At 39.8% G+C, this 26,884-nt stretch overlaps 1 protein-coding gene across 8 annotated transcripts in view; it reads right to left on the bottom strand.

The window, feature by feature from the left end:
- The window catches only part of dgkzb (diacylglycerol kinase, zeta b), a 31,313-nt gene extending 4,631 nt beyond the window's left edge, over positions 1–26,682 (bottom strand). Inside the window, exons 1-29 of one of the 8 annotated variants that reach the window (XM_057330265.1) lie at positions 16,165–16,357; positions 13,105–14,054; positions 10,876–10,981; positions 10,642–10,737; positions 10,400–10,477; positions 10,076–10,132; positions 9,933–10,001; positions 9,780–9,851; positions 8,872–8,988; positions 8,161–8,232; positions 7,975–8,070; positions 7,812–7,894; positions 7,676–7,736; positions 7,313–7,426; positions 6,566–6,706; positions 6,355–6,433; positions 6,223–6,278; positions 6,071–6,133; positions 5,217–5,290; positions 4,722–4,833; positions 4,429–4,628; positions 4,147–4,247; positions 3,960–4,039; positions 3,519–3,588; positions 3,152–3,192; positions 2,887–3,074; positions 861–971; positions 373–441; positions 219–247 (exon numbers count right to left, since the gene is read on the bottom strand). In XM_057330265.1, the coding sequence (XP_057186248.1) occupies positions 219–247; positions 373–441; positions 861–971; positions 2,887–3,074; positions 3,152–3,192; positions 3,519–3,588; positions 3,960–4,039; positions 4,147–4,247; positions 4,429–4,628; positions 4,722–4,833; positions 5,217–5,290; positions 6,071–6,133; positions 6,223–6,278; positions 6,355–6,433; positions 6,566–6,706; positions 7,313–7,426; positions 7,676–7,736; positions 7,812–7,894; positions 7,975–8,070; positions 8,161–8,232; positions 8,872–8,988; positions 9,780–9,851; positions 9,933–10,001; positions 10,076–10,132; positions 10,400–10,477; positions 10,642–10,737; positions 10,876–10,981; positions 13,105–14,030 (3,361 nt within the window). In that variant the 5' untranslated portion in view covers positions 14,031–14,054; positions 16,165–16,357. Of the gene's footprint in view, positions 1–218; positions 248–372; positions 442–860; positions 972–2,886; positions 3,075–3,151; positions 3,193–3,518; positions 3,589–3,959; positions 4,040–4,146; positions 4,248–4,428; positions 4,629–4,721; positions 4,834–5,216; positions 5,291–6,070; positions 6,134–6,222; positions 6,279–6,354; positions 6,434–6,565; positions 6,707–7,312; positions 7,427–7,675; positions 7,737–7,811; positions 7,895–7,974; positions 8,233–8,871; positions 8,989–9,779; positions 9,852–9,932; positions 10,002–10,075; positions 10,133–10,399; positions 10,478–10,641; positions 10,738–10,875; positions 10,982–13,104; positions 14,055–16,164; positions 16,360–21,844; positions 22,673–26,600 lie in introns of those variants that run through there. The other 7 variants (XM_057330264.1, XM_057330270.1, XM_057330268.1 and 4 more) reach the window with 7 other exon arrangements.
- Between the last annotated feature and the right edge of the window lie 202 nt (positions 26,683–26,884).

The raw sequence follows: 26,884 nt of genomic DNA, 5'->3' as shown, positions 1-26,884 counted from the left end.
GAATTTTAAGAAGAGAATGACCGACATCGGTAAGCTATTTACTATAAACGCTGCAATATTTCATGAAAAAATAGGCATTTTTATATTTCATTTCACTGGGACTTTAAAGGTGAAAAATCGGTGAAAATAACAGTATCATTCTGTAAAATTACACGTTTTTTACAGTGCACAGCAATGGGTTTCAAGTCATGTGTTGTGTTGGAAAGAGATGATTGTACCTTGATTGTTGTCATTCCAAACATCTATCCTGTGAACCCATGAAACAGAAAAAGTAAAATGATCAATGTCAATAATCTAAACAAGTCCAACTACATCAGTTCGGCTTATGACCCCTCACCAGCAAAAATGATGAAAAATTGCATACTATATTACCTTTGGACACTTACTGAATCCCCTTCTGAAGCGTTTAAACGATTCATATTAATAACTTTTGCTCCCCTCCTTAGAGATAAAAGATCCGGAAAAACAAACACAAGCTTAGAAGCTCAGATATCCATTCGAGTAGATATCTTCTGCCTCTCCATAACAAAAAAGTACCGTGTTTTTTGTACATGCACATTGGGAATACCATGGGAATACCTCTGATCCATTCCCAAGATACAGGGTCATTTCCCATCACCATTGTATATATCAACATTCCACGGTTTTACCATCTGATACTATGCTGTACCACGGTACCACTACAGTACTTTTTTGTTGTAAAGGCTGATCCAGACATGCGCTTGAAAGCCACAAATACGCACATTAATGTAAACAGCTCATGCCATAGGATACATTGCAACACCATATGAAGATGCTTATCACGTGTCCATACAGTAAAAGCCATGTAAAACATGCAGATGCACCGGTTTGGGCTGTACCTGGTCAGGCCTTGCTTTGTGCCGGCCTCTGTGTCGATCTGCATGTGAGGGTCACTGTCCGGGACCATGCAAGTCGACACGCATTCAGTCTGACCTTCAGCGTGACCAAACCTGTGGAGCATGATGGGATGGACAGACAACAGAAAGGAAGATGACCGAGCGCTGATGTGTTTAGTCATGAGCATCCTGCATGCAGGGGTATTGGGGGTGGGGGGGTGTATAATTTACTGTAACAGAACAACATCTACAATGTGGTCCGACAGATGGGATGTGTTTTTCTCAGTCATATGCTGGGCGTTGGGTGGGGGGAGGGTGGGTGTATACACAGCTGAACAAGTGTTTGATAGCAGGGGTCTGAATGAGGGGCTGTGCTGTTTTGCAGGGGAATATTGATCACTGTAGTCTTTGACACATGCTGTAAAAATGTCTGGCTCGCTGTCTCTTTCTAAAAACACTTTGCCTTCGGGAACAAAGCTTGTCAAACAGAAAAGCACATGTTGTATAAACAGCCGTGGCCAAAAGTGATTTTGTATATTCGGAAAAAAAAACACATTCCCTTATATGCTGCAATTTGCCTTTTTTGCCAAATAATTGTGCAACAAATATCTTAAAGTTTTAGTAATTATTTTGTACCATATTTTGATGGTTTAACCGAGCCTGAGGGGAGCAAATATTGTACAAACATGCCCTCTGGACATCACTGTTGGCCAGAAGTGTATATAAATACAGTGAGGCCCAAAAGTCTGAAAACACATTCAAAATCTAGGATTTGTATATTTAAATATGATTTAAAGGAGCAACGTGAAGATTTTAGCGGCATCTAGTGGTGAGGTTGCAAATTGCAACCAACGGCTCACTCCACCCCTTCATTTCGAAGCACTACGGTGGCTGACACAGGACTAAGATGTCGTCACGTTTTTCGCTTCTTTGCCAAAGGAGATAACGTATTTACAAAACGCACTCTGTAGAGCAGTTTGTCCGTTTAGGGCTACTGTAGAAACAACATGGTGAATTCCATGTAAGGGGACCCGCGGTGTATGTAGATGTGATAAAAACATAACGCTTCATTATGTAAGCTCTTTATACACCTCTGAAGACATTGCTGTGGATTATATTGCATTTCTGTCAATAGATCCTCCAAAAAGTACACATTGGACCTTTAACTGAACTAAAGTTTTAGAATTTTGAAACATTAATATTTAAAATGAATTACAAACATTTCTGATTATTTCTCGCATACTATTTAATAAGAAAATCTGTGACATAAAAGAGATTGACTTTCTTCTGCAGAACACAAAAGAAGATATTTTGAAGAATGTTGGTAACTGAACAACGGCAGCACCCATTGACTAGCATGGGTTTTGTGAATAGGTACCACCGTTGTTCGGATACAAACATTCTTCAAAATATCTTCTTTTGTGTTCTGCAGAAGAAAGAAAGTCCTGCAGGTTTGAAATGACATGAGGGTGTGTAAATGATGACAGAATTTCAATTTTTGTGTGAACTATCCCTTTAAGGTTAATTGGTAGCACTGCATTAGAAGCACAGAGGTCATGGGTTTGATCCCAGGCAATGTCCAATTGGATAAAAACATCTGCCAAATGCATAAATGGAAATGGAAATCATGCGGCACATATTTATAAGTGCATTTATATTCATGATATAATCTAATTATAATTACTTCACATTAATACTTCAATGCACCCTTTGGCGAAATAAGTCATGAATATAATTGAATTTATATGACATTATTTATTCCCCTTATAAAGCTTTTTTCATCTACGAACATCTCCACAAAGTCTACTTTCAGCTTTTGGTATTCGTCTGAGGATGTTCACAGACATTATGTGCCCAGAGGCAAAGCAAACCCTGCCCACGCTCGTACTCAACTAGTGCAGCGGCAAAACGCTCTGTCAAAGTAAAAGCAACACAAAATTACACCCTGAGGCTGTGCGAATGTTGTTTGCGCCCCTAACAGCATCAGTCCATGCACTTTAAACACGTATTTTGTCAGGCTTTAATCTACCTGCACAGCGAAGGCTCTGAAGAACAGGCCGGAAAAGCGAACAGGTCTGTACTTTCAGAACATCCCCCCACGGTTTCCATCGCCCCCGGCATTCCAGGCGACGTGCCCACCGTCTCCTTGGTGACTAGCTCCGGGTCCAAGATAAAAAGCTCATCTTGGGAGATCTCCGTCACATAGTTGAGGTGCTCCTGCGGAGAGACGCAACATTTAGAGCGAGACGGAAAAGCGGGACATGCGAAACCGTCGTAAAACAGCTCTCGGTTACCTGAGCGCGGTCTATTCTGTAGAAGCGATCTGCAGTTGTGGCTGTAAAGAAATCAAACATAAAACAGCCATTTGCCGTGGCATAATTTAGTCTACACAGATTTGCTGATGTCTCAGACGGGTTTGCTGGTTTTGGAGGAGTTTTGGTTGGTTTTGGCTGGGAGACCAGATGGAACCAACTAAAGTTTAAGCAGATTAAGCTGGTTTTGTATGGGTAAGCAAACATCACATTCAAGAACGTTTTCAGGTTTATAAACGTCTATGCCAACAAATATGAGATGTGCGGTTTTACATAGAAATAAAAACTCAAACTACGTGTCTGGTGAATTCTCAGATGTTTTGCTAATAGCTTAAAACATTGTACTTACAGTCCAGGAAGCACCATTTTGGTGAAAGTTTTGGCATGTGTAGTGTGTCTGCATTAACACCATCCGCCTCCTATAAAAGAGAGAGAGACATAAATAATAAACGCGCAATGTACATTATCACATGTTTGACCTGAATCAGGCAGCTTTCACACTAAAAACCATTAACCCAAGGTCATGGGTTCGACTCCAGAGAAACAAATGTATAGTATTATGCAATGTAAGTCGCTTCGGATAAAAGCGTCTGCCAAATGCATACATTTAAATGTAAACTAATGCATATTAATGAGGCCAATGACACTGTTTTATATCAGTTTCATCAATGCCTAAAAATGTAGTTGACTTTGTGTCCAACTTTGGCGACAAAGCTCCTCCCCATGCACTTTACAGGAGGATGTTGTCTGCTGGCACATTTCTAACCGACGTTTAACAAGCTGAAGGCACCTCATGTAACATCTCAATATGCTGCCGGCACGTCTCCAGATCGCTGTTCCCAGAAACCGTAATCACTCCCATAGGAATAGCTGGCAAGGTGAAAAGAGAGAGAAAATAATGTTAGGTTCAGATGCACTCGTGATGGAAAAGCAGCAGATTTGAATGTACAGAGAGAAGGAGGACAGGAGATACTCACAGGCGTCCTTGAGCTGCTCTTTATCATAATGCAGAGCTTCATAATCGCACATGCTGATACGGTTCACCCGGATCTGGACCTTCTCTGTGATGGGCTGCTGACTGTAACCAGAAGAAACAACATTCAGCTTTGCCTTCAGGATTTTACTTTGAAAGTGTTGTACAGTTGCTTCTATGGATGCATGAATGGATGGATTTTTAGTTTGATACAGTATGTGGATGATGTTTGGATCAATGACAGATGGATGAATGAATAAACAAACAAACAGGTGATGGTACTCACTCGTTCAGCTGTGGAATGGAGATTCTTCTCTTGGTCTTCTGCAGCATGTTGGCCTGGTTCCTGAGGGTGATACGGATGATGGATGGCGCCAGTTTACAAGGCTCTCCGTCCACCTGAACAGGAATGGACTTGAAGGTGGTCAAGAGCACCTCTTGACACTGATGAAGCCTCTCACCATGACCTCCAACCTGAAGGGTTGCCTACAGAAAGACATTTGGATTCATTGCACAGCCATTGAGTTTCTGTGATACGATCCGCTATTAATGCTAGACGATCCAAACCCTGAAACTCACCAGGGAGGTCATGGTGAATCCGATGACCTCGATCAGTCCGTCGTCGTGTTTCTGAGGCCCGAAATCCTGGTGTTCGCTCGTGTTTCCCCACGGCATCGTACCGGCGCAATATCTACAGCACGTAATACAAAGATCGGTCAGAATAATCTCACTTTAATGAACACTGGAACAGACCCCTGTGGCCGGATTATATTTTATGATGAAATAAACATAATTTAGAGCAGGGAATTGCTTTTCGGATGAGATTTTTAGTCTACTGGGGTCTGAAAACCTTTTTGTCCTTTGACTGTGGAACGCCATGAGAATAAAAACGGTCAGAATGGTGCGGATTGGCAGATTTAGTTTTTGTAAATAAATATTTAACTTCTAGTAGGTTTTTACTAAAAAAAAGCAGCAACGACGATCTGGAATAGCAAAAAAATGAATATAGTTGCAATGCATCAATCACTTAGTGATACAGATTATTTGTTTAGTACATTTTAGTTTCAGATTTACCTGGGGATGTTGAGAAACAGGAGACATTGAAGTTTCAAATCCTGCACTTTACTGGTCAGGTCAACACCATCACACTGCCAGAGACGCCAAGAAATACACAAGAACCACAACCAGAAAGAGTGTAAGGAGATTGTTTCATTTATTTATAAATCTGACTTTATAAAATGAATTGGATTAATTATTCATATATTAAAAAATAATATGATATGAATATATATTCCACAATAAATAAACTATATTTAAACTATAAATTATATGTAATGCTTATTTTTAAATATTATTTTATTTGATTTATTTCTATCGATTTTTTATTTATTTTATTCATTTATTAATATTACATACAAAAAGTTCACCCAAAAATTCGATTTTTTTCATCATTTATTCACCCTCAAGTCATTTCAAACCTGTGTGACTTTCTTCTGCAGAACACAAAAGAAGATATTTTGAAGAATGTTGGCAACCAAACAGCACTGGCCCCCATTCACTTCCATTGTATGGACACCAAACCACAGAGACATTTCTCAGAATATCTTCTGTTTTGTTATATAACGTCATATACAGGTTCTGAATGGCATGATGGGGGAAAAAGAATGACGTTATTTTCATTTGGGGGTGAACTATCCCTTTAATCTTGTGTACAGATTTTATACTTGCCATTGCTGTATTATATTACAGTATATAAATCTGACGCAATACTAAGTAACACGACAGCCTTTCTGGAGTTTGTGGATTGTTTACAAGACTTAAAGGGTCTGGATGAATTTGTCACTTCAGTTTGACTAAATCAGTCCAGTACAAAACATTTTGGGTCACATTATGAAAATGTAATTGTAAATACAAACACATTTACTGACCACCACTCTGATGTGTTTGGAAAGATCTTTGGAGCTTCCCATCAGGAAGTCTGAAAACGCCGTCTGCAGAAGAACACGCACGTTCCGTGTTACACACCACACAATGTGTGAAAACAAAACGTGCAAGGATTAAACAAACAAGACACACTCACCCCTGCGTAAAACATCTTATTGCGAAGGCGACTGTTGAACTTTTCAGGTTTAGCCTCTGAGGAAACAAAAAGTGTCACAAATTTTGCAAAACTTAGTATACATCACATATTTTAAGACGTGGGTTGGCACACCTCTGGACTCGTGAAACTCAAGCGTCACGTGTGCGTCGAACCCGAGACTGAAGTAGTTGTTGAAGATGTCGATGGGAAGCTAAAATTGGATTGGAATATTAGCTCAAACACTAAATAAACTGTTTAAATCCTTATAATCCTCAATAAATTGAAAGGGGTTTGGACATGTATTTATGCTGACGTCTAGCGCCCTCTGCTGATATCAGCTGACCTTGTCTGTCTGTTGCTCATCCTTTTCCTCATCGCTGGCTTCTGTGTTTGGTTCCACGCTCAGGTTCCATCGGTCCAGTTGGACGATGTTGCCGTCTTCAACATGGGACAGGATCTTGGACACCGGCTCATCTGTGTATCCCTGTAGTCCACAAACGTTGATCAAACAAGGTACTTGTTACACCTGTTTTTGGTTGCCCTTTATTTTACAGAACGTGTACCTATAGTGTACTTACAGTGTACTTCCCTAAGAAAGTACTGGGTAGTATAGGTAACTACATGGTATACGTTCAGGGTTATTACCCAGTTATTATATTTACTGTAATAAGTACACAGTATGTACTGTACATGGGAAACAGGAGTGTAAAATAAAGTGCTACCTTGTTTTTTAACACATTGCAGAGTCATTTCTTATACTGCTACTTTAAGAAGGCTGGGTGTCTTTAGCAAAGTTTTAGCTTTTAAAAAAGTGCTTTTCCACTGGATCTGGCTGCTATTAGTAAAACATGAAATCAAAAGTAACCTCAGGCTATAAAACAGAATCTTTGGTTCTGTATCAGAAGGTTTACAACAAAAATTGTGGGTGAAAAACACCTTCCCAGCAGAACCATAAACAGTTTTTGTGGGGACAAAAATGGAAATTTTTGAAGTTCAATCACACAGAGGCTGGTTAGACAACGGGTGAACTGAGGACACAAGCTAACGTCAATGCATTTTTGTATGATTTTGTATGTATAAATGTTCATACCCCGCCCCAGTTGAGAGTTCGGCCCAGGTCATTTCCCGTCCCGAGAGGCAGAACGGCCACCGCAGGCTGAGGTTTCAACTGGAGCTCGTCCAGCACAGACAGAATCCAGCCGACCTGCACAAACAGAGCATATCGAACACATCATATGATTAACCTCATGATCTTACAAACCAGAGTCGGCGTGAAATCAAATTACATTCACCAGATGAATTCAATTTAGGCACGATCGGTTAGGATAAACCTTTTCTAATCTTTTTTATTTTTTGCTGATTAAATAGAAGTTACTCCATCCTTGCATCTAAAATCATGAGAGTAAAATTGAATTCAATGGACCATGAAAAGAATTTCGAGAATTTTTCCCACCGTTCCATCTCCTCCACAAACCAGGATACGCAGGTTGGGCACTTTGCTGTACATTTCTAACCTTAAAAACACAAAAATAGAACAAATATAAAGCAAAGCACTTCGTGAACAGAGATGCAAGCATGTCATGACGTACCCTTCTCTCGGGCCGCCCTGAGTGAGGTCAAACACCTGCCGAGGGTTCAGGTACCACATGAAAGAGCGGATGATTTTCGTTCCCTTCATTGAATGAAAAAAGAGGCGTTATATAACTTTTCCAAAGCTCTTGGCCATCAGGACACCCGACATGAGTCACTGACCTGGTTTCCTCCACTTTTCGGATTGACAAACACCAGCAGGGGTTTGATGAGAAGGGAAGAGACCGGTCTCACGACAAAGTGTTTCCATTTCCCATCCTGCTGAGAGTTGAATATCAACACCTTATTGTTTACATCAACGCTTTCATTCAGGGTTACTAAAGATGGTTCAGGAGGGGGTTTGGTTACCTCTGTGGGTTTCTTGTTGGACTTGCTTTTCAAAGACGTCTTCTTCTTTCTTTTACTGCTTTTTAATGAGGTCTGCGTACAGTACGACAGCGATGTTTATAGACACGTTTACAGACGTTTCGGTTTACGAGTGTTGATATTTCACAGCACAAGAATGCAGTTAACAGCACACGAACCGGTTCTAGCAATAAAACTATTTTTAGAGACTCGATTGTAAAAATAAACATCACTAGTAGGACTTTGGAGCGCTGGCCGAGGCTTATCTTGGTTACAGACTAAATATGGCAACATACTGTATATAAAAATAAATGAAACTGCAAAGTCAATATTTAAATATAAAGCATACAAAATAAATGTCATATGGTTTAAAATGGGGAGAATATGTAAACTATGTTGTAAAGTCAACGTGGAATGCACACCGGTCAAAGTTTGGAATGAATTTATGTTTTTAAAACATCTTAAGTAAACAAAACCAAGATAACAAGTGCTGACACCTCATGAAACTGGTTAAGACAGTACACATCTATAATCAGTACAAAGGATGCTTATTTTAAAGAAGACCGGTTTGAATTTGTTTAACATTGCTAGCTTACTATATAGTTTGACGATCTGCTTAAACAGTGCTAAACAGTGTAAATGAACAAGTAGATGTGTCATGTTCTGTGTGTTATAATATCTTATACGCTCAGTCCTCTGCGGGTCATACGGTACCTGCTGTCTACGGAGTCTGATGATCCAGGTCGGAGGAATAATCACAGCAGCGTGAGCTCCAAGGGAACACGTCTCATCGATTTTCTCCATCATGAAGCAGTTTACCTTGTTGTGGTACTGTAAGAAGATCAGAACAGTACTTCATTATTGCTTATATTCAGCGCCGATCCTTCCTATACGCAAACTATGCAAGTTGCGTAGGGCCCCTGCACCACCAGGGGGCCCCCTTGAGTACCGAATCAAAAACACTATAATGTAAACAAGACCCAAATTCAACTTTCTGCATCATGCAGTGCATCACATATGGCCATAGCTTTAAAACGAAGCTACCTGTCTGTAGTTAAAAAAACGGCAACAACGTGAAGAAAAAGAACAAGAAGGCATGTGTTTTTGTACTATTTAATCTCATTTAGTTTTGCCAAATTATGCAAGTGATTTACAAATTCAGTATTTGTCCACTGGCATACAGTTGGTTTGACTGTGGACGTGTTCGATAGTCGTGCATTTAGGGACCGTCTCCAAAGTTACATACACATTAATATTCTAACTTCAATGGCTTTTACAGGGAATCACTTGAAGTCATAAAAAACCAGCTGTGCAATGTTCATGTGAGTCTCAGCTACTGCAATCCGCTGTATTCCGTTTGCCCAGGATAATGTCATTTTTGTTTGGAGAATTACTGATGTGTTTTCGTATGCTTAGCTTTCTTGAGTAAACTATAGTTATCATGTTTTATTTTTGTTAATCACTTCTGGGAAAAAACGCCCACAAACCTCCATATCACAGTTCGAAAAATCTACAGCGAACAAACTGTTGTTTAAAAAAAACTGCCTATAAACAGCTTCAAGCCAGTCATCTCTGCTAACCATCGCATTGCAAAGTGATGTCAAAGGATGCTCAACACTTACTGCCTGCTTGCACCACGAGCAGCTGATGGCCACGATTTCTTTACTGTGGAAGGAGAATTTCTGCTGGAAACCCTGAGGAGAGAGGGGGCGTAAAATATTTTTCTATCAATATATTTCATATTCTTGAGTGTTAGACTGATGTCGGTAAAAGACCTTTCCACACTGACGACATTTTCCGTCTTGTCGTCTTCTGTGGACCCAGTGATGCCTCATGTTTGGTGTCTAAAACACAAAACAGATGATGTCATTTGGTGATGCTGGGAGTGTAAGAGTAAAAGTGAAAACGGGTGACTTACCTCTCTGATGTTTCTCATCCCTGGATCTCTAAATGATGGTTTACACCTAAAGTTAATCTGTGGAAACAGTGCAGTTTATTTGTTTTCATTCCGCATGTAATATATTATCGCTATCCTTCAGAAGCCACGGATGTCCAAAAAAAGTTGACAAGCCCTTTTGAATACTTTTTAATGGTTAGATATTTGCGAAAACCAGTGACGAACATCAAGGGTTACTAATAATAATGATTTATGGCAACAACAACAAAAAAACACAAAATATGGAGATACAAGGTTTCAGAAGGACAGCCGTGATAACAAAAAGTCCACTTAGCATTTTCTAACCTTGTCCAGTTGGTCCATGCATACAGTGTGAACTGCTATTTTGCAAGCTGCGCATTTGTGGCGAGGAAGAGACTTTTGCTGGAAAAAAGAAACAATGGCAACTTTATAATGCACCTGCATCTGCACCGGCGACGTTTCAACAGTAGAGGGAGCTCTCGAGCAGGATTCATTGGGGAAACGAATTTATCTGATGCACGTTTGCTGACGTTTCACACCAATGAATAAGAACACAATATATCTACCAGTGACTTTGCAAAGCAGTAGGTCTCACCAACGTAACAGAAGTCTCCAGCTGGACTGGTATCAAACCACACGTGTTGACCATACTGGGCATCTTCCTGTGGAGGAAAATAAACCAGTAAGCGAAACAGAAATTTCTAAGCTGTGACCCAGAGTGAACAAACAGTTTTTTTTGTTCATTGATGATCAACTAAACACAGCAAAGCACAAAAAACGGACAGGTAAGAAGAACTCACAGTCCACTCGACGGTGCTGCAGATCTTCTTGGGTTCAAATTTGGAGGGTGCCGTGGCACTGGACTGGGCAGCGTTCTGTGGCACACCAGCTTTGGAGATGGCTTTTCTGAGAAACACACAGAGACATTAAACAGACTATACATATATCAAGTGATGCTGTAGTTACTTATAAATATACTTGCATAAAAAAGCCTTCAAAAGAACAATAATAGGCATAATGTGAAACTTCTGACACGAATTTGTGCATGAAATAATTTCTAGTTTTCCGTTTATTTCTCTGTTTCGAGCTATTTACCCAGAATGCCTTGAAGGCCTCTTTAAGATGCGTGAGTTTAATGCCCATATCAATCAATAAGACTATTTTCACCAGCCACCCACACAGAGCAAAGCAAACAGATCTCTGGGCCTGACATCAGCATTCCATACTCCATAAAAAAAAAAGAAACAGCAGATTTTCATTATATATTTACCGATCTGTCAGACACAGAACATAACATCAAACTTAAAGAAACAAAATAAAATCAAGTCTAACTATCCAAATTAATACTTTGAAGTTTCACTTTATTTGAATGCAAATCTATCATGGATCAGGAGCACAACAGACAGAGAGAACACAGATGTTGCCTCAACTTGTACATCTCGAAAAATTGTGCTTAAGAAGGTGTATATGTAAGGGCAGACATCAGCAGGCAGTTTCAGGTGGGGCGTTTCCGAGGTTTTTTGTAAACCTTTTGTAATGAAAACCTTGCTCTCTCTGACCTTTGTGTCCTAATCCCTACAGAGCAGATCAGTGAAGCTAAGCAACCTGTTGACGAGAAGCCCACCGGGCGTTCGGCAGCGATGATGAGTCACATTAACCCCGCTACGCTAGCAGCTGCGCTAATGAGCCAGCGCCATGGTGCTCGTATCCACGGGACGGAGAATGAGAAGGTCAACGAGGTAAAAAACTGCGTTACAAACGCCTGCTCTCACGTCCAATATGAACGTTTGATCACGACTTCAGAGTGTTGACTTCTGGAAATGAGTTACAATGATCAAATCAAAACCATGTCACAGAGGAAAGTTTTTATTGCTCCGAGGTTGCTCTTTTATAGCTCAGGAGATTTCATTGAGGTCCTAGTTGCGTTTCATTTAGATATCAACTTTGTCTCAAATACTTCTCTTAAAATTGCTGAGGAGAAATAAAAACAGAAACAAATGAGACTGTAGTTGTTAAAGGGGTCATATGGCGCGAATACGTGTTTTTCTGTGTCTTTGGTGTGTTATAAGTTGCCCGTGCATGTTTTAGACATGTAAAATTTCAAAAATGAAAGTGTATCAGAACAAAAGATGCATTCTATCTAAAAGCGAATGCTCACCCGGACCTGCCTGAAACGCCTCCTGTAACCACACCCCCACAAATCTACGTCAGTTCGTGGTCTGATTTGACTAAGACCGCCCAAATGTATACGCAAGTAAGGAGGGAGTACCTGTCAGAAAAATAAAAAAAAAACAAAAAATACAAATATGGTAAGAGGCGTTACATTTCCATCACACGCTTGCAGTATTAGACCAATCACTACGCACTGGTGAACTGGCCAATCGTAGCACACCTCGCTTTTCAGAGCCATGAGATTTGAAAAGATGTGCGTTTCAGAGAGGCGGGGCAAAGAGGAGATACAAACATGCACGGTATGTGGAAAATACAGCATTTTTGACCCTTAAATCGCGTATACACATTGCATTACATCTAAAACAAGCGATAATATTCGTTTTAGCCGTGTCATATCACCCCTTTAAAATATATGAAGAGTGTGGAGGTGTAACATTAATGTAGATTGCAGAGGTAAAATAATCTGGATTTGGGTAAATTTGATGAGAAATGTTTGAGTTCATCTTGAGGTCTTCAATAATATTGACTTTACTTGCAGACTTGACAAATCTGAGCTCAGTGCGAGACATTTTGAGATCACTTCTGAAACTTTAATGGAGAAGAAACGTCTGACTAAAGCAAACCTTTCCATTTGCTCTCCATTTAAGTTTATTGATTATCTCACATATTTTCTTATGACAACCAGGAGTACCATCTCAATCCAGAAGAAGTACTTTGAGATGCACCAGAAGACTGGGTTTAACATTTTCCGCTTATTATAAAACGTTTTTGAGTAGATTTCTGATGATATTTTCATCTCAGAACCCAACAAGTTTTAAGTGACTGTTAGGTTTAACAAAACAAAATCTTTTACGTACGACAGAAATCCACTCCAAGACTCCAGTCTGGGGTCATAATAAGCTTCGAGTAGAGGATTGAGAGTCCCTTGACCCCTGTAGCAAGTGGAGCTTCTTCGATTAGGCAACGGCAGACCTCTCCCCGGCCATGGGCTTCCCGCTTTAGAGATGGTTGAAACCCGTCTGCGGCGCCTCCTCTGGCTGCTGCGGCAGTAGCGGCCGTGCGGGCTTGGTTCCGCATGCCCATAATGCGACGAGTTCCTCCGGAGGCAGCGTGGAACTCGGATCAGCGGGTGGGCCTGGACCCGCTCCGCCATCGCAGCCAGAGGAAGACATTCCTGCTGGCACAAGATGCCAGACTGTTTCATCTCCCAGTCAGACATGTCGGCTTCCTCCGGGAGCTCGTGGCACGGGTCCGTGCGTCGGCTGTCGTCTGAATCGTCACTGGAGTCTTCGCTGTCGCTGTCCCCCTCTGAAAGCACATCCGTGTGGCTCCTAAACTTCGGGCTGCTTCCCTTGAGTTCCACTTGGCCTGGTAGCAGACTGCGACCGTTTTCTTCCTCCTCTTCTTCTTCCGTCATCTGGATCAGGCTGGCCAGCAGCATTGATGGACCGAGGAGGTGCGTGTCGATGTTGCGTAGTTTGCCAACATTTTTCCGGCGTACGGCGAAGCGTGGATTGGCCTTTGGCGTGGTGGTGCTGGACCTCCGCCTGCCGTAGCTTTTCTGCGACAATTTATTGGCAATTCGAGGTAAGGGCTGGAGCTGGACGCTTGACCGTCTGCGCTGGGCTAGTGCGGTGGACGGAAGCCCTACGCTGGAGCGGCGCCGGGCACGGCTGGTTGGCACAGCGATGCTCGGCCTTCTGTGGCGGCAGGGTTCGGGGCCGTCGTGCAACACATCTCCAGCGTCTTTCCTCTTAAAATGACGTCTGAAAAAAGTGTCCATGTCGGCTTTCTAAATTTGTAGAGGCTGTTGGTTGAAAATTGAGCTTGTGAGTTAAATTCACACATTTCAGATATGCGTTCTGAATCTACTCTCACGCTGACCCTTAGTGAACAAGAATTTCTGAACTGAGATACTGGAACACTAAATACAACCAAGCACACACACACACCATCCACTTCACAATCATCCTGTTTCCTTTCCGTATCAACTTAGTCTCAAATATTTCTCCTAAAATAGAGAAAATCAGGAGAAATAAAATAGAAACAAATCAGACAATTGTTCAAATATGTGAAGAGTACGGAGGCGTAAAGTAATGTTGATCGTAAAGGCAGAATAATCTGGATTTGGGTCAATTTGATTGGAAATGAGCGAGAGTTCTTACTGTTCACTCTTTCCCTACTCATTATTTTTGTATTTTCCAGGTGTTTACAAGACGACAATTTGCCTTACAAATCATGTTAGTACTTCCAAACACCAGCTGTCTACAAAGGTGCATTGTGAACACACACCCAATGACATCACAGAATAATGACGTGCAGGGCACTCAAGGAAATGAGGCTGTGCTCGGCTCACAAGCGACATGATTATCACACGGTCACACATGTCCGGGCCAGATTATCAGGCCTTTCTGACCCTTCACCAGGGCCTGACTGTACTAAATATAGCTACCTAACGAGTCTCATCTCATTTAGAGACGGGCATGACCTAGACAGAACTCTTAGGAAAAGAAATGATACGTCTTCACATATTTTATAACATCATTTAGTGAAGAGTAAGCGTACAGTAACAACTATGCTAATGCAAAATAAATACAGTAATTGTTATGTCAAAACCTAAAACAACAAACAAATTCTTGTCCTTACTAGATGTGTCTGTATATAAAAGCTGTATTTTATTCCCTGGGTAGGTTGGGAGGACTGCATGTCATGAAACAGATCCTTTAGTATTAAAAGATGCACTTAAACCAACAACCGTGTTAAATTAGCTCCACCTAAATCTTCTGCCATCACGTGATGGGACATTGTGTTTGTCCTGGTTATCTAAAGATCGAAGCTTGTGTGTGTTTACTCAACCACAGACTTCATTAAACAGCAAAAGAGTAAACACTTCTAATCTACAGCTAACAACTAGCACCCAACAGACTTTAATAAGACAACCAAAGTGAATCTAAAGACTTGACACTTTTGTACGATTGCTGATGTTATTTAATTTATATTGATTTAGAATATAATTCGTATTATTTCTTATCATATTCATTATTATATTCTAGTACACTACACAGGTACACTTGCATTATTTACCTGTTTGATAGATTAACATGGTACTTAAAGCTTTTTGTGCATTTGCAAAGTATTTTAAATATGGGTAATTACCGTCATTTTAATTAGTATTTCATCAAAGGGCTCAATTATGATACTTTTTTTTGAACCTACAAAACTTGAAAGTGTGGATTGGTACTCAATGTTATTTATGGCCATATATAATTTATTTTATTATAATTTAGAAATAAATATAAAACAAAAACAAAATGACAACATTATGCATATTTTATATAGTATTGTTTTTTATTATTAGCAGTATTATTATTCTAGCATCATTGATCTATTTGAAAGATCAATATATTTGCAATACACAAAGCTTTATGCAATAATACAATAATAATAAAATAACATATTTTTTACTAAATCTACAATAAATAAGAATGTTCAATAAAAAATGAAGACTAATATTTATAATATATGTATATATTATTATGATTTAGCGCTGCTAATAAAATTCATTTTGTGTGCAAAAATAATAAAATACAAAACGAATATAATATTATGCATATAATAATTAGTCAAATGTTTGGCCTATTTAGGAATGAAATACGCACTACAGTAAGTACACTATACTAGCATCATTTACTTCTGTAATAGATCAATACATTTGCATTACTGATGCTTTATGCAAAGACAATATGATCAATACTCATGACAACTCATAACTCATATCCATTACAGAAACAACAACTGATCCAAACTCAATTCCAAATGTCCTCATACAACCTAACCAACCTCTCCAAACACTAAAGTTCTAAACCTAATTTCTCCAATCCTAATAACCAATATTCAATAAAAAGACATTATACGACCTGCGAGATGAGCTCCCCGGCTGCCTCACCAAGCGTCTGCTCAAACTGACAGAGGAAGGAGATGAACAGGTGAGAGCGACACAACCACGCACACACACACACACACATGCACAGCCAGAGATAAACTGCACACAACCCAAGCCTGGAAGACAAGTCCCACTTTCACAAACACGCAGCCCACCAGTGGCACACATCACAGAAGGAAGAACCACTGACTGTGCAGGATACAACCGGCAGGGCGTATCAAAGCCTCTGCTTTAAAATAACGAACAATTATCAGCTTAACTCCACAAAACACACAACAGCCCCTCTTATCACTTCTTATATATATATATATATATATATGTCTTATATATATATCACGCTTGAGCATCTCGCTGGTGCATATTTTGTTGGTTCATGGGGTAGACATGTTTGTGAGGAACACCCAATGTCTGATAGTTATTTTCCGCTCTGCATCGTGCAAACATGCTTCTGCATTTGAACAGACCGTTATGCATATTGCTAAAAAACAGGACATGGCACCAATTCAGGCACTGAACGCCCACAGCTGTGAAGACGATATGTGCCGTTTATCCCGTCCGAGAAGCAACAGGTTTACAAAAGCATGTATGATTTTTAACCATTGTAAAGCTCATCATAAAGACGATGGTAATCGTGGCTTTGCCAGAGCCTATTCTGTCTATTCACGTCCCCTAATATGACGACATGGCGACACCACTCCACGCCGAAAGCACAATGCAGGTCATTTCCATTTCAAGGCCCTCGCGCTGTTGCATTATGGATCAGGTGAGAGAACATGAGCGACGGGTAAATGCGCTTGAATATCAATCTAGCAACCTATAACAAATGTGTTACGCTACGGTTTGTCTTTCATCAGTCTGGCTTTAAATACACAGCGTCAAAGTGACCACTTGATTGCGCCCCTTGTTCTTCCGCGGGTGACGGACGAGCGCGCAACCGGAGACTCCGTGTGGATGTAATCATTGTCTTATAAGGGATGGGGGGAGAGACCTGACAGGCTGTTTCCATGGAGTGCAACATCATGGCAACCAAATCTGCTTAGCTGTCCCTATACTTCAGGATGAACGGGATCGCACTGGGTATAGAAACTGGTGGCATAGCGTTGTGTTAATGATTTACAAAATTTCATTCAGTTGCTACTTACTGTATTTACAGTACAGTTAGCTACTGTAGAGTCAATATGAACAATTTGAAGTTTTGATAAAAAACAAATGTTTTTTTAGCAGAGGTGAAGATATTTTTTAGAATTTTCCCATTCACTTCTATTGTATGGACAACACAAAACCAATACAAGTCAAAGGATACCGCCATTGTTTGGTTACCGACATTCTTCAAAATATCTTCTTTTGTGTTCTGCAGAAGAAAGAAAGTCATACAGGTTTGAAATGACATGTGGGTGAATAAATGATGACAGAAATTTCATTGTGAACTATTGCTTTAAGAATCAGAATCAGCACTAGTTTTACCGCCAGTTGTGCTTGAACACAGAAATATTTTTTCTTGGTTATTGAAACTTTCCAAACACGTATCCAGATACAAGCATCAAAATGAAAGCGTAATATCTAAAAATAATATTAAAAAATATAAAAATATCTACACCTTTCAATGTTAAAGATATATATAAATTGGCATTTAAAAAATATAAGGTATTTTTATTTTATTAAATTATATGTAATATTATATATTATCTAGGGCTGTTCACCGATTAATCACAATTAATCACATCCAAAATAAAAGTTTGTGTTTGTAATAATATATGTCTAATATATGCACTGTGCATATTAATTTTGTATTGATAAACACATATACATACATGTATATATTTAAGAAAAATATAAAAATCAATAAATGTTTCTATATAATTTATATTATATATAACAGCCCCAATATTATTATATAACAATTATTTATTTGTTATTTATGTTTGTAGTTATATGAAATAACTAATTTCGTATTCAATACAAAGACAAAAGAGGTCAATAATTTTGAAGGCCTGTCTGAATTACAATTTCTTGGCTAAATATTTTCTGTCCTGTTGGAGGAAAGTTCAGCATCATCTCCTTTTTCAAAACAGTGACAATATCACCACCTGCTGGACACAAAGCACTAAACTCACGGATTAAACCCGTCTCAAATCATCCACATCTAGGCCAACAAAAATCTTAAAAGCCACACAAAAGAATGCAAATGACAATGCCACTTATGCAATGTACTAAAAATATCTGAAGCGATTTGCAAATTGTGAACGTGTCAACAATTGTGCAACGCCACTGATGATCAGGAAACCGCCTCATTTATCATCATTGTTCTGCAAAATCGATCTGTTCCTATGATTGTACTTCCTACAACCCAAACCACAGTCACATGACTCTACACGCTCAATCTATAAGAGAGCTCTTCACAAAAAGACAAAAAATAAAGAATCTATGGGCTGAATGTTTTCGTTTCTATTTTTGGCACGGCAGCATTACGTGAGCTAATTTTAGAGACTGTTTGAGATTCCAGACCAATTACAGGTGTACGACATCACTTCCTGCTCATTCCTCTTAATCTCACCATCGGCCCTGTTCCTGTAAATGGTGGGGTGCATCCTGGTACCCGAAGAGCTCCTAGAAAAACCAAATTTTTTACACACCCACACGCTCAATCGCCCACATACAGATTCACCCAGAGACTCTGACCCTGATCCATACTTAGCCGCAGCACAGAACGTGACGATAAAGATAGCTGCAGAAATGGGCCTGTTCCTCTACGGGGCGGAACAGCGCAGCCATGCAAATGAAGTCATGCGAGCTGGGACTCTGGGCGCATACGGAAACCTATGTCTAACTACGACCTCAAATGGATTAAAAGGTGCCTTAAAAAATGGTCAGGATGAAGGTGGTGGACTTTCTCGCCCTGTGGAATCCGGTAGGAACTTTCTGTACCGGGTGATACACGTCCTGTGTGCCTCAGGTGTCCAAACCTTGTGTGGCATTCTCAGATTACACACATCAACAGGTGCCTCATCAGCACATAGAACAGGTGGAGCACGCACACATATACACACACCTGGATGGAGAGGTTTATCTGTGACTTGCGGATACTAGTGAGATGCACGGTGGATGAATATCATGCGACTGGTTTCATTAAAGGCAAAGAAGACATGTGACCCTGCCTGTGCCTGTCTTTTTGTGATTTACTGTTTTCTACATAAATATCGTCCAACATGATGTACAGAACATAACATTCATATCTTTACTATTGACTGAGTAAGGCCATGTCAAAAATTGAAATCATAATCAAATTATTGCTTGAAATTAAACGTCGATGCTTGTTATGTCACAATTAGATTTTGAGACTTCAGCTTGGTTTTCGCAGACTGGATCATATATTTTGCCTGCAGAATCAAGCCTGTTTTTAAGACTATTAGACTTGTTTGCGTTGTAAACTGATATTTTCATTACCGAGATGCAAAAATTCTGAAAACGTGGCCAACATAACATACATGTAAATTATAAAAAAAATGTCATTTTTATTTGTTGCATTGCATTTATTTTATGCCGATTCAGTTATTATGTATTACTTTGCATATTAAAAATGATTGTATTACAGTACTTGTAAAACTGACAAACCTAAAATGTCCAGACACATTACATTATTGAGAATTCTGTAAAAAAAATTATAATGTCAAAATTTCCAGTTGTCCTACAACAAACTGTGCAGAAAAACTACAATATTGATCTACAGTGATGCTCGCCGCAGAAATCGCTACTATTACACTATTAGTGAAAGCAAATCAAAAACTGACACAAAAAAACATGGATTTCATGGATGAATGCTGGACTGGTAAATTTCTTCTCAAACTCTCATTTCTTAAAACTGGTTTTTCACGCTCGTAAATAGAGCAAGGGAACTTCCATTGTCTGCAGTGCAATGAAAGCCAACTGCAAAACCTGCAAACATTCCAGAGTCAAACCTAAAATATCTGCTGCTGGTCTCCGATACGTGACGTGTTACTTTTACTACAACCTACATATATGTAAAGCTGCTTTGCAACAATGCAAATTGTTTGAAGAGCTAAAGAAATAAATTTGAAGTGAATTCGTCACTGACGGAAGGCAGAAAAGCAGCAGCTATAAAAACTTTACTGTCAAAAATCAGGGAGGAAAACTACTTGTTTTGACTAAACTAAAAGCGTTGCGATTACAAAGGGGCTGACAAACCTGGAACTAATGGACCACCTTTGCCCCGCCCCCAAATATCACACTCGCATGCCAATCAAAAATTGAAGGTCAGAGTAAAATATATAAAACAGTATAGCAAAGCTGTGAAGGGCGGACATTTTTATACATAATAAAGATGACATTTTCTCAACCTGACAGGTTAAGAAAATCTATCTTTATATTTTTAAAAGAAAATTTTATTTACTTCAATCGACTTGTCTTATTTTAAACGAAAGAAGGTTTTGTCAGATTTATTTAACATCTAGGAACAATGTCCTATTCAAAGTAAGTATAGTAAAATATGCAAAGTAAATGAGTAAAGCTTACTAAAACAAACACACACACACACACACGCACGCACGCACACACACACACACACACACACACACGCGCACACACACACACACACACACACACACATGTATGTTTTATTATCTCTGTGGGGACAGTCCATAGGCGTAATGAGTTGTATACTGTACAAACTGTATTTTTTATCCCCTACCCCTAAACCTAAATATCGTAGAAAACTTTTTGCATTTTTAGATTTTCAAAAATGATCGTTCTGTACAATTTATAAGCTTTTGTGCCCGTGGGGACCTCAATTTTGGTCCCCACAGTGACACGAGTCCCCATGAGTTGGTGTGCATTCAGGTTTAGGTCCCCACTAACATATAAAAACCAAGTCCACACACACACACACACACACACACACACAAGACATACATAACACATGCGCACACAGCCACGCTGAGGTTTGGGGCACGCAAATTCTACCATCATCCTTATCTGTGATACAATACAGTGGTGAGATGAAAACACAATTTTTCTACTTGACATCCCAAGTGATTAATTTCCTACAACCACAGAAGATTTGCATGCTATCATATATCTTAACTCAAAAGTTTGGTCAAGGTGCGTGAGGTCAAGAGTGCGCAGCGCAGTTAGATTTAAAGATGCTCCCAACAGGTCGGACAATTATAGGACATAATTAATTTCTTCTTCCGTCCATTAAAGGCGCCTATTTTCAGATAATCGCAAGAGGACGTGGGATTAATATAGACGCCTTGATGAAATTCCAAAGCGCACTTAAAAAAAGCCTGCAGTATGCAATGGGAATTATGAATGTCAGCGGTTTTCAGTGGTTGAAACGGTCACGTCGAGGTTTGTGATGGGTTTCTCTTGCGAGGGTTTTCCTAGACGTTTGAACAGACAGAGATTACATGACCTCAGGACGGCAGGCGGTGTCTTTCGCCAGGGGGCTGGTCCAAGCAAAACACAGTTTTAAATTGCAAATGGACAAATCGCGCATGCAGATTTTAAGTCACCAATGTTTAAAGAGAAGAAAAACGATGATGCGCATTTCCCTAAAACAAATTGTAATCAGCAATGCCATTTATTACACAAGTTGAGGATGATGTCCACGCATGTGCTTGCAAACCCATGTTACCCACCTTATACCAAAGATCCTCAGTCCGGAGAAGCTCTTGGAGCTGTTTGGATTTGGTTGGGCTACAGGGGCTGAGATGGACAAGTCTGAACAGGACGATGACTCTGAATCCAGATCTCCAGGTTCTTCATCGTTCAGCAGAGTCTCCAGAGATCCGGAGAGCTCTTCAACCTCTCCGTCCGACTGCCAATCTGACGACTCCATCTCAGATGTCCAGCCCGGCTTCTCCTCTTGCAACTTCAAGAACCCTGTCCGTCAAGACTTCCATAGCAAACGAACGCGCTGGGTGAGTAACAGAAAGAGTACGTGAAAGAAAACAAGAATCCCACCTGAGAGGTAGAAGAAACAAACACGACTCTGTCTTTTCGCTTAAGTAAATATCTCACGGACAGAAGCTGTGAGTTTACTTCAGTGCGGCTCAGTCGAGCCGTCGTGCAGCACAGGACACCACCAGGAAGTAGATTTTTGAAGCTTGGCGACGGGGTTGACAGTTAAAGCTCCGGCTTTGGTGGTCCACGTGCAGCAGCCAACTGACTTCCTCCTCCACAGCTCACCTACTGCAACTGTTTGGCAAGAAGCTTCCCTCTGGCCAAACTCTCTCTCTCGCTCTCTCTCTCTCTCTTTCACTTTCTCCGCTCACACTCGCTGCACTCACAGAGGTGTGGACTCAATTCAGGAAGTGAAACAGGTGTAGGACTTTGACATGTAGCTACATGCCGCTTCAAGGTCTTTACGTCCTCTCCCGCCGTGACAGCCTGACTGACTCGTTCGCCTACAAACGCACACTTTTATCAGGTTTTTCTCTCTCTGACACCTCCCCCATGTTCACCGGCCCAAGTTAGGACAGGAGTGTGTCACCATCTATTGGTAGATCATAAGAACTGGTCGCTCGGTGGTAAATCACATTAGCGGGAAACAGTTGTCACACCTTTTGTGACAGCATTACGTAATAGGAGAGACGGTTAGGGTTATTTCCTCATATATAAAGAGTCAAAGTGAGAAGGAGAAAGAGAGGAGGAGAGAAAAACAGTAAGACAGGAGATCTCCTGCATGTTCAGAGTGGGTGGTTTTGTTCACGTCGGACTAAGTCATTGTTGGCTGAAGCTGTATTTCTGCAGTACTGCTGTAACACGGGAACAGCGCAGCGGATCTGGCCTCCCTCCCACGACTTTACATAAAGACGGGTGGAGCGAGGCCCACGCCACACTCGCTATGCTGCGCAGGACCGCATCCAGCCATGGGTTCCTATACGAACCCGTTCAACACGGCAAATGCATTTCTGTTTTAGTTCGGCTATTTGAAAACGTTTCTCTGATTGAGGGAACTCAATCAGAATTAAACTATCCTTTAAGGGATAGTTCTCTCAGCATTTATTCACTCTCACATCATTCAAAACATGCATATGACTCTTTCTTCTGTGAAACACAAAAGAAGATATTTTGAGAAATGTGTTCATACAATGGAAGTCAATGGCGGCCGGTGTTGTTCGGTTACCGACGTTCTTCAAAAGAAGGTCATACAGGTTTGGAAAGACATGAGGGATGGGTAAAATAAAGCATTATAAACCCCCTTAGCTGTTATAAAATGCACTGTAACCCACTGCTTCACAGGGTTTATTGCTTTTATAAAACGGTTATTCCATATACGTAGCAAGGTTTCATAAATTAAGTAAATAAAGTGATATTTAGGCTATGTAATGGAGTCAGCCCGTTGTAAACCGGGGTATTTTATAACGGCTTAGAATTCGGCTCAGCCAATCAGAATCAAGGACCAGAACTGACCGTTTTATAGTCTGAAACAATTTACATTTTTGGGTAAACTATCCTTTACATGAACATCAACCATGTCATCATCAACTATAGGTGCTAAAACTATTGGTAGAGCCCAATTGAATTCAAACATCATTCCAAACTTTTTTCATTTACCTCATGGGATGTTTTGGCGGTTCCCGCAGTGCCATTCGTCTGGGTAATAAATCAGTAGAACATAGACTTTGCTTATAAATATTGAAAAAAATATTGAATTGCCATGCTGGTCTAGGTTTTTATGGCTAAAGCTTAACCAGCAATGCCTGATTGATCAGAATATGTCACTATAAAACTACAAATCTAAATGTTGACAAAGTCACTGAAATATCCGTCCACAAATCAATCACATTTAAACAAAAACCCCAAGGCACACACAGAGTTCTGCCCCTGACAGACATGACCACAACTTTGTACTAGTTGCTGTGTTCAGCGAGGTCAAAGTTCATCGTATTTCACGAGCGATCAGATCTCCAGCAGCACGAAGCACGGCAGAGGAGAAGAGAAGAGCTCTTCTGTGCACCATCCACAGAGATGATATCATAAGAGCATAGATATAATCCCCTCCTACACGCTGGTTCTGTTAGATAACATACTGGACTGCTCAGGTAGGGAAAATAGACCAAAATAGTGGGAGGAGAAAGAAAGAAAGAAAGAAAGAAAGAAAGAAAGAAAGAAAGAAAGAAAGAAAGAAAGAAAGAAAGAAAGAAAGAAAGAAAGAAAGAAAGAAAGAAAGAAAGAAAGAAAGAAAGAAAGAAAGAAAGAAAGAAAGAAAGAAAGAAAGAAAGAAAGAAAGATCTCTTTTAGTACTTGTATGCTGTTTATCGGAGTACTCATTTGTTTAAGTGAACGCACGCACACACACACAAAACTGGATGTGAACAATTCGTTGTCAAGTCTAAATCTGAGATTAAAACCAGGTGACACCTCACCGAACAACACACGGCGGCATGTCATGAAACACATCAGCACATTCACCAAACAATTCAGATGGGTCAAATAACTAATAAATTACCTAAACAACAACCTAAATCATCTTAAAGGGCTAGTTCACCCAAAAATGACAATTCTGACATCATTTACTCACCCTCAGGTTGTTTCAAACCTGTATAAATTTATTTGTTCTCTTGAACACAAAGAAAGATATTTGGAAGAATGTTAGTACTTTTCCGTTCTGGGACATCATCCACTACCATAGTAGAAAAAAAAATTGATATTTTGCAGAATGTAGGAAAACAAACAATTCTGGCGCACCTTTGACTACCATTTAATTTTTCCTAGAACTGTCCCAGAACTGAAAACTGCTCACATTCTGCAAAATATCTTTCTTTGTGTTCAGTATAAGTACTTTATACAGGTGTGATAATTACATGAGGGTGAGTAAATGATGACAGGATTTTCATTATTGGGTAAACTGTTCCTTTAACCATCGGATTCTTTTTCTTCCACTAGAGCACACATGATGCTCTCTATTCTATTCTATGTGTGAATCATTTATGTTTCTGCAAAGGTCTTTTCCATGCCAAACATCTGTGGTCCATCTGAGAAGCATTTTGTTCCTAATCATGGGTCATTCTAACCAAACTGCATCAAGTACAGCACATCCAACTGCTGTAAATACAGCCCCAAATATTTCAGCATGGCACAAGCATTTTTAGCAGGTGGTGTGATGGGCACCCACACAACCGTATTAGTCCACCTTCATCTGTGTTTGCGTGTTTAATGGAGTTGCAGCGAGCTGGATCGGGCCTCACATGAGCCGAACACACAGCCTGACCACCACAACAGACCAAAGCGCAGAGCGTGTGCTACAGCTCATTTCCTTTTATGCCACAGCTTTCATGTCAGCTACACGGTCCGCTTTGAGGTTCGGCAGTGCCGGGACACTAACTCGATCTCGCTTGATGAATTTAGAGCCGAGGGTTTTGATGTGGCAGAACAGGTGTGGCTGGAAATCCTTTGTTCTGACAAAACAACATCCTTCCTATATAACCAGACCACCAGTTTTAAACAACATGTAGAACATGCGACGTGACTATATGATCACATTAGAAAAAATTGTACATTTTGGCCTATGATTTTTAAGCTCAAAATTTTAAATGCTTATTTTTTAATTATTTTACTTGATTTGTGTCAAACCTAATGACCAATTTTATCTGACCATGATTTGAAAAGGCTTTGAAGTGCATCTTGTGTGCTTCACTAAAAACAAGCATTAAAGTGAAAATTAAATGAAAATTCTATCATCATATACTCACCCTCTTGTCATTTCAAACCTGTATGACTTACTTTCTTATGACTCACAAAAGAAGATATTTTGAAGAACGCTGTTAACTAGCCCTCATTCACTTACATTGGTTTTGTGTCCATACAATAGAAGTGAATGGGGGCCAGTGCTGTTCCTACAACATCCTACTTCACAGTATTAAGATATTAGAGGTAGCGTTGTAGTCAAGACCACAAAACCGAGACCAAGACAAGACCAAGACTTTGAGGGGCCAAGACAAGACCAAGACCAAGGCAGGCCGAGACCTAATAAAATAATAATAGAAGTAACTTGGGTGATTTATTGTGCGGAAATTTATGTGTAGGATGTTTTATGTTCCATTTTTTATCACCCACCTACTGTAACATAATAGAATTTTTGTGCAGGTAAAAATTTCTACAACTAAACGGTAAATACCAAAGATCTGTGACCTTCAACAAAACATTAAGTGACTTAATTAGTTTCATTGCTTTTTTTATCTAAACAATAGCAAAATAGCCGTGTGTTGCTCAGAAATGCACAAAAGTTCAGATTTGTTCTAGATTTGTATGGGACTAGCCAAAATAGAACAAAAACGTGTGTTTAATTGTGTCTAAAACTTAAGTCACTTATTAACTCAAGGTTTATAGAATAATTATACAAAATCAATTTCAAATCAGATGTTATAAAAAAAACAAGATCTCAAGTACCTTTTTTGCAATCGCATCTAGGATATCATGGGCCTTTGTGTGTATTCTTTTGTTGACAGATCTCTTTAAGACAATCCCCCATTCTTCTCTTAAAAGCTCTATAGAGTAACAAAAGTAACAGAAGACTCAAATAAGGAACAAGTGGTGAATGCTTTTAAAGCCAGAAGTTCTACATCCAGTCACATGAATGATGTTAACACATAAATCAGACAATGCACCAGCAATTTAGTGTAATTCCCACACAGTAAAATCGGCAGTGTTAAAAAAGGTCAAATCAACACTCA

Source organism: Triplophysa rosa, linkage group LG3, assembly GCF_024868665.1.
Source record: "Triplophysa rosa linkage group LG3, Trosa_1v2, whole genome shotgun sequence".
Lineage (NCBI taxonomy): Eukaryota > Metazoa > Chordata > Actinopteri > Cypriniformes > Nemacheilidae > Triplophysa > Triplophysa rosa.
Note: the sequence above shows the minus strand (reverse complement) of the source record. Positions and strands in the feature narration are given on the sequence as shown.